The sequence below is a fragment of the Ictidomys tridecemlineatus genome, chromosome 2, assembly GCF_052094955.1.
Source record: "Ictidomys tridecemlineatus isolate mIctTri1 chromosome 2, mIctTri1.hap1, whole genome shotgun sequence".
In the NCBI taxonomy this organism is placed as follows: domain Eukaryota; kingdom Metazoa; phylum Chordata; class Mammalia; order Rodentia; family Sciuridae; genus Ictidomys; species Ictidomys tridecemlineatus.
The window spans coordinates 52,647,961-52,665,847 of NC_135478.1; the positions used below are offsets into that span (position 1 = coordinate 52,647,961).

A 17,887-nucleotide genomic window follows, 5' to 3' on the forward strand; every position below is an offset into this window, starting at 1 on the left:
TTGAGGAAACAGCCTGGTATTCCACTCAATGCTGTCTCCCTACAGGTGGAACCCCAGTTAAAACCTTGCCTTTGTGTATTCCCCAAACTTGGCTGGTTTCATTTCTACTGACCCTGAGTTAGAAGTTCCTCTCTTAGATAAACCATGGCATTTGCAGGTAAAAATGGATGCCATTGGAGAAGATAATGCTAAGTGAAGTGAGCCAATCCCCAAAAAACAAATGCTGAATGTTTTCTCTGATATAGGGAGGTTGACTCATAGTGGGATAGGGAAGGAAAGCATGGGAGGAACAGATGAATTCAAGATAGGGAAGTCGGGTGGGAGGGAAAGGGAGGGGGTAAGGGAAGTAACAAGGATGGTGGAATGCGATGGTCATCATACAAAGTACACATATGAAAGCTTGAATTGGATGTCAACATACTTTATATACAAACAGAAATACAAAAGCATGGTATTTATGTGTATTAAGAATTATAATGCAAAAAATAAATAATGTTACCTTAGATTAGGTAGAGGGAAGTGAAAGGAGGGGAAGGCAGGGGATGTGGGGATAAGAAAAATAGTAGAATAAAACAGACATTATTACTTGTATGTAACTGTATGACCAATGTGATTCTACAATATGTATACTCAGAAAAATGAGAAATTATATTCCATCTATGTAAAAATTTAAAAAAAGAAAAAAGAAACAGCACATGGACTCTGAAATCCTCCAGAAAAAAAATGGGGCAGGTCCTGGGGAACTGAGTTATTCTTGTTAATAAAGTGAACTGAGTCATGACCAGCAAAAAAAAAAAAAAAAAAAAAAAAAAAGTTCCCCTCTTAGGTAACAACTGGACCTAGAATGATACTTGGTTCACTAACAAAAACTTCTAAAGAAGTATCTGGTTATAAATTATTTCTGATTAAAATCCACCAATTTAAAACATTTCAGATATATTGAGTGTAGAATATTTTCCCACAGCCAAATGATCAGAGTACAAATATGAAACAAGCTGAAATTCTAATGATTTTTATCAAAATAAAGAAAAGCAGACACACAGGCAATTGGATTGCTTTATCAAATTCCTGAAAGTGTTAAAAAAAAAAATCAGCTTCATTTCAGCTATAAGTTCTTGATGTTCTTTGTACTTACCTACCCAGAAAAACACAAAAGATGGCTTTCTATAGCTTGGTGTGGTGGCACACATCTATAATACCAGTTACTCAGGAGGCTGAGGCAGGAGGTTAACAAGTTTAAGGACAGCCCAGGCAACTTAACAAGACCCTCTCTCAAAGTAAACCAAGGGCTGAGAATGTAGCTCAATGGGTAGACCATCCCTAGGTTCCATACTTAGTACTGCAAAAAAATAAAAAAACAAAAAATGGTTTCTATGTAAACTATAACAGAATTTACTATAGCTTGAAGTCTTTTTTTTTTTTATGTTTATTTTTCAGCTTTTGGCGGACACAGCATCTTTGTTTGTATGTGGTGCTGAGGGTCGAACCCAGGCCGCAAGCATGCCAGGCGAGCGTGCTACCGCTTGAGCCACATCCCCGGCCCCATAGCTTGAAGTCTTTGAAATAGAAAGAAATAAAATAATCGCTGAATCTGGCTAAGTTTGTCACTTCTTTTTCCATCCTGAAGCCTTTCTTGTCTGTCTGCATTTTTATACTCAGGAGTTTACCTTCTCCAAATATTTCTCCCACTTCTTACTGTCAAGACTCCATTTTTAAATACCCTACCCACCAGAAATAAAACCTTCAAAACTAGTGAAAACTATGAAAAAACACTGTTCTCAATGCTCTTCCCAGACATACTCTCATGTACACATTTCTGTGCACACTGCTTCATAGCATACTGCTATGTCACAAGGAGAGTTACAAAAGTAAATTTCTATGGAATGCTAGAAAATATAAATTATAGTAGTCTATCTTGATAACCTTTAAGTCTCTGTTATTACTTTTGGTTACTGTTTTCCTAAATGTCACAAGAAATTTTCCAAACTTTTCCTCGCTAAGACAATGACCTCTGAAAAAGCTGTCCTCAAAGGTGAAAGACCCCAGTTTGTCCCAACCATGCTGCTATGAAAACATATGCAAAGCAGGGACAAAAGCAAAGTCTGTCTGAAGTACAAATGCTTTAATGCGCAGTCTCTCAGTATTCTGTTTCATGTAACTTATTACCGACTTAAAGAAAAGTTTTCATTTACCTACTCACATAAAATATAAAATGTCTGTAACCATGCAAAAGCCCTGATTCACTCCTGGAACCCAGAATGTTTGTCATCTTTACTAAGTGTTAAGGGTGTGGAACAGACCTACCAACTGAAGACAGAGCTCTGGAAAATTGTTTTTTTTATTGGTGCATTAGAACTGCACAGTGGGATTCGTTGTGCCATATTTTCATATGCTCATAATGTGACCAGTCTCAATCGCCCGTACCTTCCCTTTTCCTCCTGAGCCATGAAACAGCTTTAGTGAGAATATTTCACCCATTCACTCAAAAATACTGAGCACCTACAGCAGTTCTAGTTGCTGAGGAAACAGCACCCCAAGAGACAAAAGTATCAGTTTTTAAGGGGTTTGGATTCGAGTGGTGGGTGTGCTCATAAACAAAAAAGCAAGTATATGGAACGTTACTGTGTGGTGCAGAAACATAAGTAGGAAGAAGAGGATAGGGAGCCAGAAGGTAGGGATTTAATACTGGGGTTGCAAACTACAGACAGACAGCAGACAGTGCTGGGACACCCAAGGTAGGGTGCTTCAGGCTACTCCACAGGTATTTGCTGAATAAACTCTGCGGGAAGTTCATTCCAACACTTAGGACTACTTTGCAGAGCTTTACTCCACAAGCGGTTCCTAGGAAATCAGCTCCACCCTCTGAAGTATTTTTAACATATGCAAATTCCAGTATTAAAGAGTTTGAAACGCAGCCATCACCAAAAGAAATTTCTCCCCCCCAAGTTCCTAAGTACCCGTTTGGGCACCTCCCGCGCACTGCCTACCAGACACGAACCTTCTCCTCAAAGCAGCCACGCGTCACTAACCTACTCAGGCAACACGCGCCTTTTATAAAGCTGTGGTGACGTCGTGGCGCATGTGCGTGCATAAAGATGGCGCCCCGTCCTCTGCGCCTGCGCAGTGCGCTTTCCCGGAAGAGCTTGTCGGTGGGCTCCTTGAGTGAAGTCCTTACGGTGGTGCGTCGGTGCGTGACTATCAGACCACCGCATAGGATGTCTGCAGGGCCGGTGAGGAAGAGGGAAGAGCCGGGTGATGAGAAAAATTCTTGAGTATTTCAGGAAGAAGGGGGAGTTGGGACGGGGTGTCCAAGGGCCAACTTGGAGCGAATCTTGGTTTAAAACGCGCGATTTGCCCTGTCTGAAGCGCCGTAGCGGTACCGGTACCGAAAAGTTGCCGTGGACCGACTTTCTGGTCTTGCCTCAGGGCTGCATCAATCAACTCTAGTTTCTATGACGCTAGAGAAGCAGCGACGAGGAGAATTAGCCTTAGCAGGAAAATATCTGTAATTGGACCTTGGCCGGCTAGCGGGCGACTGAATGCCGTCCTCGGTTCTGAGGAAAGTCAGCCAGGCCTTAGGAGGGAAACCCCATGAAGGCAGGCCGGCCGCCGGCTTCCCTTGGCCGGGCTCAGCGCTCTACCCTCTACAGCCAAAGCTGTGTGTGAATGAAGAGTTCAGACTTTGCCTGGATGTTGGTCAGTCAGGCAGCTAATTCATGATCAGTGTTTAATTTAGGAAAAAAATCCTCATTCCAGGAAGGAATTTTCTCTTTTCCTTTCTTTTACCCCACCCCCCCTTAGGTCAGGCACCTTCTGGTTTTACGCCCATCCAGATGTGTCTTCAGGCTTGGGCTCTTGAAAGCTTTGTGCTAGAGCTCTATCTGCACTGATCCGTGCTTTTTAACCAAGGTGAACCAAGTGTGTCTTGAAAATGAGAGTTCTCAGTGGCCAGGGTAAGGTGAAGGTACTAACTTGTGCTTTTCCTTACAATTACACATGAAAAAAAAAATACTTTCCTATTTGGAAGAGGCGTGGTAGAACTGGGCAGTCTTCCAGTAAAGGAAAGACCATGAGCTTCCAGTTGGTTCTCATACTTGTTTGCCTGTCTATGTGTGTGTTTGTGTGTGTGTGTGTGTGTGTGTGTGTGTGTGTGTGCACACATGCAATAAGGAATGGTATTCCTGCCTTGAATTTTACACTGGATTTTTTTTTTTCTATCTGTTGATACAATAAAATGTTCATTCGTTTTAGTACCAGCTGCTTGTTTTTAATTCTGATGAAGGTTAGAGTTTGAAAAAAGAAAAACAGGGGGACATGTTAAGTATGTTGAATTCACCTGACTCATAGTGTCCTTAGATGGATCTGGCATATGAAAAACTAATCATCTTGAATAAAAATGTATTTAAGTGCAATTCTTTGATTTTATACATTACTATATCTTAAGTTTCCATTTCTTCTCTGAAAGAACCAATGGGTTAAGATACTAATCAAATACTGCATAGCTGAGGATGTGGTAGAAGTAACTTTAAATGTTTTTATTATTTTAGAAGAAAGCTTATGCCACAGCTTTGATTAAAGATGACTTCATTTTTCGCTCAAGAAGTTCGCCTTTCTAAAAGACATGAGGAAATGTAAGTTTTTTTAAAAAGTATAATGCAAACATAGAAGTTATACTGATTTCATTAGCGAAACACAGTGAAGATTAAAATTTTGAAAGTGTGTCATTTTAATTTTCTGACACCTAAGAGATTTGCATATGGGCTGGGGTTGTGGCCCAGCAATAGAGCACTCGCCTAGCACGTGCAAGGCCCTGGGTTCGATCCTCAGCACCAAATTGAAAAAAATAAATAAATGAATAAAGATATTGTGTCCAACTACAACTAAAATATAAATATAAAAAAAGAAAAAAGATTTGGGCATAAGGAATTTTCATTGTTTCTTAAGAAAAACTAGGATTAAAAGGTATAATTCTTTTCTATCTTTTTTACTTTTTGTTACTAATATCTAGATAAATTCACTCTTTTTCTTCCCCTTAGCTCCACAATGACACTTAACCCAGTAAGTCCCCAATTTTCAACTCTGCAAATATGTCAGTGAAATTGGAAAAGGTGCATTAAAATTGATTCAAAATCACAGTCTATATTTTTATTATTATATTAATTTATATCATTACATAATTATGTACTATGTAACTATGTATAAATATAAACTTACTATACTTAAGTTTTTAATAGGTGTTCCACATCTGAGACGAGGGGACAAAATGGGTTCATGGGCTTCTCTAAGTCTCTTACCAGAGGACCTTCATGGGTATGTGACCTATACAGTCACTGGCCCTGAACTTGGTTTAATACCCTGATGTCACAATCCTTAATCATTGTGCACCAGGTCCTACAAATTGTGCAGCCAGTCTTGCTCTTATATTTAATATTAGTCCTCTCCCTCCTCTGACTATGGGCTCTCAAACTTTCATTTACTTAATTACCCAGGTCCTTCTCCTTGGCTTTCTAAAATAAATTTCTAACCCTGTCTCCCTACTCACTCCCCAACAAAATGATTGTTCAAAGTCCTTAGTTTTTAATTCTACCTTTAAGACACCTGTGTGAAATGGTGTTTCTTGAAAACCTCCACAACTATCTGAAAATGGCTAGACTTTTATGTGTTTTTAATCATCTGACATATTTTCTTATCATTTAAGACTAAATGAGCACTTGAGCAGCAAGAAAATTTTAAGTATATTATATATAATGAAGTAGTTTCAGAATTTAATTACTTTTTACATCTTCCTTCAAGTACTGTTTTACCTTGTTGTCAGCATTCATACATACACACTGCCTCTCACTCATATATCAAACCATCATCTTTCTCTTGGAAAAAGAGGGAAAAAATATTTTTATTGCTTCTTCAAACATATGGAAGTTTAGCACAATTCTAAATGTGTAACATGAGATTCAGGGGTACTGAAGTGTTAAGCAGAAGGTTTCATATAGCAAGTTATATCAATGTATGTGTGTGGGGAGGTATATATAACTATGTGTACAAGGAGATAGATATGTTTTAATTTTTGGTGAAAATGCAAACTGTAATACATATCTTCAACACTCTAAAATAATTTCAGAAGACCAGAGGCTAAAAAACAGAAGCATGTACTTACAAGCATATATAAAGAATATGTTAATGAAAATAAAAAATAATTTCACCCAGATTGACTTAAGACTTATTGAACTACTTAAGTTACTCAATGCCCATTAGTTGACGACATATCTGACTTTCAAAACAGGTTTGAGTTGAGATTAGATGCAATTGAGAAATGAGCTTTGTATACTGGGCAGGCAATAAAATGTTTGCTTTTTAATTTTTTTCACTCTTTCTACTCTTCACTTTTTCTAGAGTATCACAAAGATTAATATTACTTCAACAAATGCAGAATAAATTTGGAAATCAAAACACAGAAAAGGGATCACAACTGCAAGCAGCTGAGACTGCTTTTAAAAGGAATCTTAGTCTTTTAAAGGTAAGCTTCCATGACTTAAGTACAGAGATGTTTCCCAACTTTCCAAAAACATTTTACATGAATTTCATTATTTTCATTTATAATGAAATGAATAATAATGAGTAATAGGTAGAATTAATGGGAGAGTATCTTGTTTCAAACCCATGTTCATCAGACAGATAACATATGGGTTCTCATTTTTCAAGATGAAAAAAAAAAATTCATGAAAAATGAATGTTTTCAAACATCCAGAAAAATCAATAACTACACAAGGAATATTAAAGTCTCCATTGGGCAAGAAGTAAGAAACAGAAGGTGTCCCTTTCCATTTTCCATCTTCTACATTTGAAAGAAGATCCTGAAAGACCTTAAAGTACCTACATTGTGCTTAGATCCAACTCAAAACCATTAAGCATTATAAAAATAAGAACAATTTGATTTTGCCCTCTTGGAACCACAGTCAACACACAAAATTCATGTCTACTATAGCAGATTTCCCAGATCCTTTTGATGGTTATGGAGGAGGTGGTCAAAGTGTATGATTGCGCAGGGCCTCACCATTTGGCCAATGTGCCCATTTGGAGTAAAATCATATGTGTAACATTTTTGGCTGCTTGCTATACTTTGCTTCCAGAATTGTGGCTTCATCCATAATTAAAACCCTAAAGTTTGCTTCCATTCAAGCTTCCAAGAGATCCTATGACTAAAACATTTGGTAGTAAGACTATATTATTTAAGTTATAAAGCAGTGTTTTCAGTTTTTTATTGTTAAATATTTTCATCGATAGGCATGATACAGTTATCTTCTATCCTCACTAGAGGATAAAGGAAGAGGAAAATTCAGTTATCTTCTCAGCTTCTGGCAGTTTGATCCACAGTAATTTAAGTCACAGCCATAGTGCTACCAAAGCATTCTATATTGCCATATGTCTTACTTGCCCAATGGTGTTAGCAATATTTATTTTTAAATGGAAATATATAGGGTATTCTGGAATTTGCTGTGAAAAGTTAGAAAAACTAAATTAGAACGCTTGATTGCTACCTACCTGAAGCAAATGATGTGATATTTGGTTCTCAAGTGGTGTCCTTTTAATGAGCAAGTATTTGATGAATGCACAGAAGCTGAAAGTGGAGACAATGAAATAACTGTAAATCATAGTTCTTGATATGAAGGTAATTAGTTGATCATCAAGGCTTAGTTGATGATAAAAGGTTATAAACTCCCTAATATCAGGAACTCTGAGACTTCATGTGATTAAACACTAAATGATATGAAATATGATAATAGGTACATAACGATGTTTGAGAGGAAGAATATTCTGAGAGGTCTCAGAGAGGAAGCAAGGCTTCATTTATATTTGAATAGGCAGAAAAAAAGGTATTCCATTGGATTCTTAGCAAAAAGAGCCAAGAGCAGAAAAAATAAATGGCCTTATGAATGTTCATGGTACTACAAGCTAACTAGTGTGCAGATTCACAGGAAACAATGTATGTTGTGGGACAAAAGTTGAGATTTAATATGCAGAGATAATATTGTAGAGATAATAAAGTAGTGACAGTGTCTAAGCAAAAGAAAAATACAAACTAATATCAGAAACATATGAGTGGGTGTTTAAGAAAGATTCATTTACTATTTAGATGCAAGGTGATATCAAGAATAGAAAAACTGGAGTTAAGAAGAAAAGCTAAGAGCTGGGATTATGGCTCAGTGATAGAACACTTGCCTAGCACTTGTGAGGTACTGGGTTTGAACCTCAGCACCACATAAAAATAAACAAATAAAGGTATTGTGTTCATCTACAACTAAAAAAAAATTTTTTTTTAAAGAAGCAAAGCTAAGAAATTGTCATGCATGGATGAGCCCCTACTTACAATAGTTCAGCTTACACTTTTTTGTCTTTAGAATGTTGTGAATTTAATTGACACCCAGGCTAACAATATGCAGTAAGCTACTCTTGGGATGCTGGGCAGCAGCAGAACTAGGCAGCTCCCAACCAGCCATGCAAGATCACAAGGGAAACAAGTGATTTTCTATAGTGTGCTGTGTGGCCAAGCTAGGATGGGTGCTTTACATATTTTCACACTGTAGTCTCAAATTATGATTTTTTTTTACATAATCCCATTATAAGTCAAGGAGTGTTTGTAGATAAGAAAAATAATGAACCTGGTTTTATAATTGTGAGAAACTTCAGTTTGGTATGGCATTTTCCCCCTGATTACCAAAGTAATATATTCTCATATTTTAAAAAAAAATTAAAAGAAAAAGATGAATCACTATATATCCATACCATCCTACCCATCTGGACTTAAGTACACTTTTGTATATTTCCTCTCAGTCTTTTAGTAATCACTGTTTGAGCACCTATTACATCAGACATAGTGCTTGTTGCTAAAAGTAGTCTTCCCTTTTCTTTTCATACTTTGAATAATTAGACAATTTTTATCCTGCTTTCCCCCATTTTTTTTTAAATTTTGGAAATAATGTTCATGACTCTACCATATAAGTCACTATAATAAATAGGAGTTAATTATAGAATTTTGAGATGGATGAGAACTTTTTCAGGGGAGGGGACTCATTCCACCACTGAGCTACTTTAGCTCTCAGAAGAAACTTTAAATGACAGATATTACATTAGAGTCTCATAAAAGATTTAAAACATTTTTAGCATTAAAACTTTTTCTAAAGACACAAAATAAATAAAAATGGACTTGATTTGGCCCAAAGTCCCATCCACAGCCTTTCTTTGATGTGTGGCTCTTGCACTAAAAACTGAAAAACTCTAATCTGGGCCAATTCTTTCAAGATGAGGAAACCGTAGGGTAACTATCCTAATGCCTCTTGTCAGACACAAGTTAAGTTACCTCTAGGATAGGTATTTCTACAGTACTGCACACGCTTTAAAAAAATGGTACCATTAAAATCTGTACTGTAATGATAAGAACAAATAAAGATGGCTTCTATTATCATCCATCATTTGACCTCTTAGATCTTGTAACCAATATAATAAACATTAAAAGTTAATGGCCTTTAACTTTTGAAAAGGAAGATACAACAGCAGCATTTTGTATTATATGGTTATATACTTTAAAAAGCTAAGTTTTGGGGCTGGGGATGTGGCTCAAGCGGTAGCGCGCTCGCCTGGCATGCGTGTGGCCCGGGTTCGATCCTCAGCACCACATACCAACAAAGATGATGTGTCTGCCGAGAACTAAAAAATAAATATTAAAAATTCTCTCTCTCTCTCTCTCTCTCTCTCCTCTCTCACTCTCTTTAAAAAAAAAAAAAAAGCTAAGTTTTGTGAATTAAGTCAATTAACAGATTAAAAGTACAAAAATAGCAATTCTATTTATACAACCAGAAAAGAGATCAGATTCACATTAACAATAAAATTCTAAGATATTTGGATATGCTCTTAACAAGGGTTATTCAAAATACTATAAAACTACTTATTACAGATTTAGCAGAAAGCTTAAAAGGTGACATATGCCTTAATCCCAAATAGGGAGACTGTTGTTTTTCTAAAGTCACTTGTCACAAAGTTTTTTATAGATTTTTTTTTTATTCCAAAACTTTGCATTGAACTCAGTAAGTTTCTGAAAATTCATTTGGAAAAATAAATTGTCAAGAATATCAAAGAATAAGAAACATACTAATCCCGACTAATATCTGACCATATTAGTGAATATATGGCTGTGAATATAAATAAGGAAGAAACAATCAGGGTCCAGTCATAAATGTCATAAACTGAAGTTAACTTGGAAAACACAGGCTGAGACATTTTCCTCTATTAGAATTAGTTAAGTGGAATTTATCTGCCTTTTATAAGTATAATTAGTGTGAATTTCAAGAGAAACAGGATTTTGTTACAATACTTGTATGATACAAACTGTAATTTCTACCCATCACCTCCCCAGAAAAGTTAGTTTTACACAGAAAGGCAGTTCTGTGGAAAGTAATGTCATCTCATGAGAAAGCCAGAAGAATACACCAGAGGAAGAAAGAAGAGGAAAACACTCCACTCCTACAGATCAGAGATTCAATGAGTGCTTCCTCTGAAGAGTGATCTGGAAGGACAGCTGGCAGTTAAATGGGGCCTTTGACCAAACTGCCACCCAGGATGGCCAGTTACTTAAGTTTTCTACTAACCACCTTTTAAGACAAGAAACAGATGAAATGTATTATTCTAAAATAATTTTTTAGTGAGGCATATACAAAATATTTCAAATGTTGGCTATAAAAATGTTTTCTGAGTCTTCAAAATTCCATGTATATTTTATTTTTTTGTATATCTTAACTCAGACTTGCCACTTCTCAAGCATTTGGTAGCCACAGGAGGCTAATGGCTAGTGTATCAACAGGGCGGATCAAGGGGCCTTGGCAGACATAGGTTTGAAGTTTAGGGAACGAAAACTTCTACAATGGATGGATGTCTCTCCTTTTATAATTTGGCAATCATTGAGCACTGCCTTGCTATGTTAGAGGTTGCACAGAGTGGTATTCAGATTTTTTTTTTATTCCTTCTCATTCAATTGCTGATTATTTATATGAAGGGAATCTTTCCCTCTTCGATTACTTGGTTACACTGATATCCAGGAAAAGGTATGCAGAGTATCTGATCTTTCCCTATTTTTAATGGTGTGACTTTGTGCACACATGTGTGTATTTTGTTTTTGTAGTTCTGGGTTTTGAACCCAGGGTCTCACACATGCTAAGCTACACCCCCAGCCCTATATTTAGTTATTTTTAATTTTTTTTTGTAGTTGTAGATGGACAGAATGCCTTTATTTTATTTGTTTATTTTTATGTGGTGCTGAGGATCGAACCAAGAGCCTCACGCCAGCTAGGCAGGCACTCTGTCACTAAGCTACAGCCACAGTCCTATATTTAGTTTTTAAAATAATAGATTGTTTTTTCAGCAGTCCTCCAGAGGTGATCACTGAGGTATTATTTTGTTTTAAATTTATCTGGAATTTGAAAACCTAAAAAATTACAATTTTTAAAATTCTTATTTATGCTTAAATTATGGCACTTTTACAAAGTAGAAGCCTCTTCAAGTTAGCTCCTGAATGTCTTTGACATGATCTCGATAGTCTTTAATAAAATTATCTGAAAGAAAGTAATCTATCTAAGCTTACTGGGTATATTTGCTGTCCACACCAGGAATTGGTCATTGCTTCAGGGAATCTTGGCTCCTTTTGGCAGGGAATATATTTAGAGCCCTCAATCTGGGCACTAGGACTATTTATTACAACTTCATTTGATCATTTTTTAAAGATAAAATACAAGAGCGTCTATCAGTACTTCCAATTTAATTATAGGATTGCAGGTTTCTTAACTTAAAACCTTGCACCTATAGATTTTTTTTTTCTCAAACCCAAAATTCCATTTCCCAAAGAATTTTCCAATACCAACATAACTACATATAGTACTTCCTTACCTGTGGGACATATGTTCCAAGACCTCCAGAGGATGCCTAAAACTGCAGATGATGCCTAATCCTATATATGCTATTTATTTCTACACATAAAAACTTGTTATGAAGCTCAGCCTATAAATTAGGCACAGTAAGAAAGTAACAACAGCAAAGAATAATGAAACAATTATAGCAGTATATCATAAAAAAACTGAATGTTTTCTTTCTCTCACTCTCAAAATCTTATACTAACTCACCCTTTTTATGATTATGTGAGCTGATACAATGCCAGTATGATGAGATGAAGTAAAGTGACTGACAGACATTGTGACATGGCAGCAGGCTACTACATGAGGATAACTTAAACATAAGCACTGTGATACTGTGGCAGCTAAGCTGATAACCCAGATAACTGCTAAGTGACTAACAGGCAGATAGCATATACACTGTAGATACACTGGACAAAAGGGTGATTCATGTGCTAGGATGAATGGAATTTCACAAGGTTTCTTGCTACTCAAAATGACAGACAACTTAAAACTTGTGCCTTGCTTACTTCTAGAATTTTTTTTCTTTTTCTTTCTTTGTGTATATACCCATGTGGGCATGCTTGTGCTGGGGATTGAATCTAGGACCTTGAGCATGAGAAGCACACACTTTTTAGAACATTTAAGCAGTTTCACAACAGGTGTGGATAGAAGTGAAATGATATATACTCTTGGCATAAGTCAGAGGACTTTGTAAGTACTTGTTAAGTAAGGAATTCCCACCAGCACTCATTCAAGTGGGAAAAAGATGAGCCTCCTTTCATTCGGTTGAGAAGTAAGGGTTAGGATGCCAGGTTGGCCAGTCATCTACAGACATACCTGGAACTAGATGAGACATAATCTTAAAAGGATATGGGGTAAAAATATGAAGACAGATATCACAGTTCTTAAGAAACCCACACATAGAAGCAAGGAAAGGAAAAGAAGCCAGCTAAAGAGGAGGTAAGAGAGAGGGGTCAGGGAGAGGGAAGTGAACAAAAAACATCTATGTAAAATATCACTAAATATAAGAAAGAGGCTTTTCTGAGATGTGGTAATCTTGGGGTAGACATGAAAGGCTGTCTCATCATAGTCCTGCTTTCCCAGCCCACGTGCGTCTGCCCATATCTGCTCTTTTGTTTGCAAATCTGCTCTTCTAAAGAGATAATCAGCATCTTAATTTTCTGGTCTTCAAGAAAAACATTTATAATACTGTCTACAGTGCTAGTAACACCTAGATCTACAACTAACAATAGCTTTATAAACTGTTCTTAGAATATTGGCACAATTGAAGGTGTGATTATTCTCTTTGTGTTTTGGTGACTGGATTTCTAAAAGTAAGAAATAATTTTCCAGGACCTTGTAAAATCTGAGCATAATCACAGAAGAGTTAGGCTTCCGTGTCTGTTGTGTTGGCATCAGACACTCTTCAGTGTGCAACTTAGATGTAAACTTCTGAGATGGGTTAGTCATGCTATTATTTAGATCAATTTTTTAAACCCCAAATTGATGTTGTTTTGCTCCCCCCCCCTTTCAAATCACCTTCCTCTAGACAGCAGGTGCACTAATGGTTGTGCAACTTTGGGGAGTCCCTTTAGGGAATTTCCTGTTTTTCCCTTTTACATTTCACACCCATTCCTTGCTCCCGCCGATACCATCTGCTATCTTTTTTCTCCCGTTCAGCTTTGGCTTCTTCACACCCCACTCCCACGCCCTTTTCCATCTCTCTCCGTCTGTCCAACAGCCCTCTACTTAGATTGCTCCAATGCGTGCATGGGGATCAAGAGAACTTCCTCTTTTCTATCAATTCACTAAGCTCCAAGGAGAAACAAAATTTGCATGGCCTTGAAGCCAGGCCTCTGTGACCTTGATAAATATAGTAAGTGGACACCAGACAAAAATAGGTGCCAATTTGGGGAGTGTTTTTAAACGAAGTTCAAAGGTCTCAGCAACAACTTGCAAAATCCTACAATAACTGGGCAAATGTTTCATGCATGTATGAAGCTAAAAAAATTGTACCAGGTTATAAGTTTAGTTATCCTGGTGTTTTGACAACTGTGAGAGAAAATACACGTTTCCACAAGTGAAGCTACGAATTAAAGCACAGTGTAACTACAAATTAAAGCACAGTGTTTGAATGCCATCAGCTGAATAATACACTACCTAGCAATAACATTTATCATTGAAATTAACATCGAAATCTAGTCCTCAAAATCTGGATAGCTTAGTAAGAAGGTCTTGGCAAAAAGTACTAAGGCACCTCACTGAACTTCTTTTAAATATGTGAAATGTTTGCATCAATATAAAAAAATTAAAGATGAAATGCTGAACCAACAAAATGTGTGCCACTAATTAATGTACCATTTGCATCATCAGGAGAGACTAGAACTCATCATTTTTAAAGTTAGCACTGTGTGGACCCGAGTATCTGTTTTTGTACCTGGATTCTTGAGTATTTCATTCATCTGGCTGTTTTTAGGTCATCTTAAAACTAAGTTAATGCTCTGAGCATTTTTAAAGGAAGTTCTTTTTGCAAAAATTACTGGCATTTACCAGCTATTCAAAGTGAAAAGGCAGAATGTAAAAATACCACCCCTTTCTTCTATTTTAAAATCAGAAACCCTGCACTCTTTAGTAGAAGCTGGTTAATTGAGCTACAATCAGTTCTCCTACCTCAGTGTCCCTCCATCAGTTAAAACTGTGGGTCTAGAGAGGAGCTGAGGTGAGATACTGGTAGGATAGGTGTCATTTGTATTACATAAATACACTTTGATGATAAAATGTTCTCTCTATATACAGGATATAGAAGCAGCAGAAAAATCTCTGCAGACCAGGATTCACCCAGATCCACGGCCTGAAGTGGTTTCTCTTGAGGTGAGACTCTTAAGGAAACAAAAGTAACCGAGACCTCACCCTATCAGTAGGGTACTGTAAGGTAAACAGTGGTTACATGTGTGTATTACCCAGATTTATTTATTCATCAAAATAAGCAAGATGTGTTCAATTGATCTTTTTATATCCACAACACCATGTTTTATAGGTAGTGAGTAATTAGGAAGGATCTTGATGAAAATAACTTTTTTTTTTTAATCTAATGGAATTTTTTTTAAAGGTCTTTACCCCTCATCCCTTAGAAACAACAGTCCTGTTAAATCATAGAAAACATGATGTAAACCTTAAGGCAGCAGCATGCCTAACCAGAGTGCTTTTCCTGTTAGAACTCTTGGAAGTAGCAGTTCTGTCCCTTCACCAAAATTGAACCAAAGCTATTTAAGTACACATTATCATACATGACAGTGTGGCTTTTGTCTGTTTGATTTAGCTCAGTTCAAGAGCAGGGTGAGAAGATGGTTGCAAAAATGAACCATATTTGGTATATGAATGTGTTTGTGATGAATGGGAATTTACTACATGTAGAATAGGTTCTATTATGTACTTTTAATAACCCTTTTCAAATGGCAATTTTGATTTCTGCCCAACGGGGGATATGAATGGACTCAAAATTAAAGGATGAGAATTTTGCCCTCAATTTTGTATGTCATCTAGGGTAATAAGAAAAGGCAGTGATCGAAGAGAGAAAAAGCTGTGGTACAATGTCATGCTCCAAGCGTCTCTTTCTTTGTTGAATTCTCCAATACCTTACCCTGGCAAGCACAGGGCCCACACAATAGGGGTTAATCCAGCCGTGAATGGCAGAGAAACTCCCAAGCACAGGCCTTGGATGGTATTTTTCTTGGCTAGTCTTGCACAGCAGGATGACCCTTTATTTTAAAAACGTCAGGCTGCTTCTGAGACCACAGGCATAGATGTATAGACATGGAGAATCCCTCAGCATTTTTAATTGTCAAAGCCACTGTACATTTTTAGTGATCAGTGTAAATAATTATGTGTTCCTAGTGCTATCCAACTCATTGGATGCATTGCCCCAAATGGGACTGGTAGTGTTGATCTCATAGAAAATGGTCTCGTATGATGCAGGAATTTTTGCACAGTAGCTCTCTTTAGTTTCTTTAGGACGGTTACCCAAGAAACCATCACAGCTCCTAGTCACAGCAATGTTACATGAACTTCTAAAGCCAGACGCTACTAGAGTCAAACCAATAAAAATATAGCATCTCAAATTTCCAGCTATGTGTATTAAAAAATGGTTAAGCTGTATTGATAGTATTTGGTCATACAAAAAAAATTTAAGACAAATTTCAATTTGAAGTGTCACGGATTTGTAAAAGGTAGAATGGATACATATCTCCCATATACCTAAGGGGCCAATCCATCTAACTCATAGACTAACATACTAGTTAGAGTTCCGTTCCCGATCTCATTCCAGGTCAAATCATTTTATGTAATTCTGAAGAAAGTATTTCACGTTTGACCACTTCACTATAATCATTTTGGTATCATTTAGTATGAGATCTGGAACATTAAGCTAACATATTTAATGATTTATAGCCATAAATGACACAACTGGCAATAATCACAAGGTTGGCCACAAGAGGGCGTGTAAAATCACAATAAAATTCTAAAACCTGTAATTCTGCCAGGCTCTGGTTTTACTGAGAAATTTGAAAATTAACACTAGTAAGTAGCCAGATTTTTTTTCTAAAATTAACATAAAATATTCTGTAGAGGAAATTCATTCTATGTATATGTGTGTGTGTGTGTGTGTGTGTGTGTGTGTGTGTGTGTGTGTGTGTATACACGCACACACACACTTAAGTGAATAAACATTTAGACTATTATGAAGAGCCAAGTTCAATTGCTTGATATGCTTTTTACTTTTGGATTTTTTTTTTCAGACTCGTTACTGGGCATCGGTAGAAGAATATATTCCCAAATGGGAACAGTTTCTTTTAGGAAGAGCACCATATCCTATTGGTGTTGAAAATCAAAATAAAGCAGAAAACACCCTTCAAAATGAGACACAGCAATAACTTTTTTACATCTTGATTTTTTAATTATTTAATAAAGCTGAATAAAGAACATGTAGGTAATTGCAAGAACTTTGGGAATTGAACATGGTTCATATTGTTCAATTAACTCCTAAATGACAATGAATACAGAAGAATTTACTGAGAAGTCTCTAGTTATCATCTATTACTATCCCAAGGTCATGAATTTGCTTTCTACTAAACCCCTGAAAGTGTTAAAAACTAATATTAAAGGTGAACTATTTATTAAACAAGTTACTAAATCTGCATTGTGTGTGCTATTTTAAATATTTACATCACTCTCATCTAAATAGGTTGGTTCTAAGTTTTCTAGAATCTTTTCTATTTATTACTTTATTATGGGGACAAAAGTAGAAGATTAAGGTAGTTGCCTAATTTTTTTTCTTTAACGTATAAACAGGGACACTTAGCTACTTTTGTATAATACTTATCAGTAGATAGATTTACAGAATTTCATGCTTCACAGGTAATCACATCTTCCAAAATTCTGGAGATGGAAAGAAATGAATTGTAAAATAGTGGATAAGTAGCCAGTTTCAGGAAGGCTCAGATTTGGTTTTGAAAAAGGAGATTCATCAGAGCTGGAAATGGTTTTGGATTTTAACTTGGTTATTTAAGGATTGCCAACCTGTGACTACAAATAATCCCTCCCTAATATTTTCATTTTTAAACTGTCCTTCTGTCTCCCTTCTATTTTCATTATTTCTGAAAAGATTGTTATTCAAGACAGGGGCAGTGATTAACCTCTATAATCTCAGCTACTCAGGAAACTGATGCAGGAAGATTACAAGTTCAAGGTCAGCCTGGGCAACTTAGCAAGACCCTGTCTCATTATATAAAATAGAAAGTGCTGGGGATCTTGTGCAGTGGTAGAGAACCCCCTGGTTCACTCCCCAGGACAGTAAAGGAAAAAAAATAAATAAGTGTCAGAAAGCTTTAGGTCACAACCCAATACAGCTTTGAGATTCTTAGTATACCAAGTACTTGAGCACTAGAAAGAAAATG

At 36.5% G+C, this 17,887-nt stretch overlaps 1 protein-coding gene across 2 annotated transcripts; it reads left to right on the forward strand.

Annotated features, from left to right (window-relative positions):
* The first annotated feature begins 3,072 nt into the window (after window positions 1-3,072).
* Cep15 (centrosomal protein 15) lies at window positions 3,073-17,130 on the forward strand. 2 transcript variants are annotated; one of them, XM_005335338.5, is made up of 5 exons: window positions 3,073-3,230; window positions 4,548-4,631; window positions 6,391-6,514; window positions 14,733-14,807; window positions 16,730-17,130. In XM_005335338.5, exons 2-5 carry the CDS (start codon window positions 4,579-4,581, stop codon window positions 16,862-16,864), a joined length of 387 nt encoding a protein of 128 aa, XP_005335395.1. In that variant the 5' UTR covers window positions 3,073-3,230; window positions 4,548-4,578; the 3' UTR covers window positions 16,865-17,130. The 2 variants fall into 2 exon arrangements, with proteins under 2 accessions (XP_005335395.1, XP_040145575.1); XM_040289641.2 differs by having other exon boundaries at window positions 3,091-3,252.
* The last annotated feature ends 757 nt before the right edge of the window (window positions 17,131-17,887 follow it).

What these genes read in the sequence shown, in the direction of transcription:
- Cep15 (XM_005335338.5), top strand. Translation starts at nt 4,579, where the DNA reads ATGACTTCATTTTTCGCTCAAGAAGTTCGCCTTTCTAAAAGACATGAG. An exon ending in GGAATCTTAGTCTTTTAAAG is followed by an intron (nt 6,515 to 14,732) that starts GTAAGCTTCCAT and finishes CTCTATATACAG; the next exon opens with GATATAGAAGCAGCAGAAAA. An exon ending in CTGAAGTGGTTTCTCTTGAG is followed by an intron (nt 14,808 to 16,729) that starts GTGAGACTCTTA and finishes TTTTTTTTTCAG; the next exon opens with ACTCGTTACTGGGCATCGGT.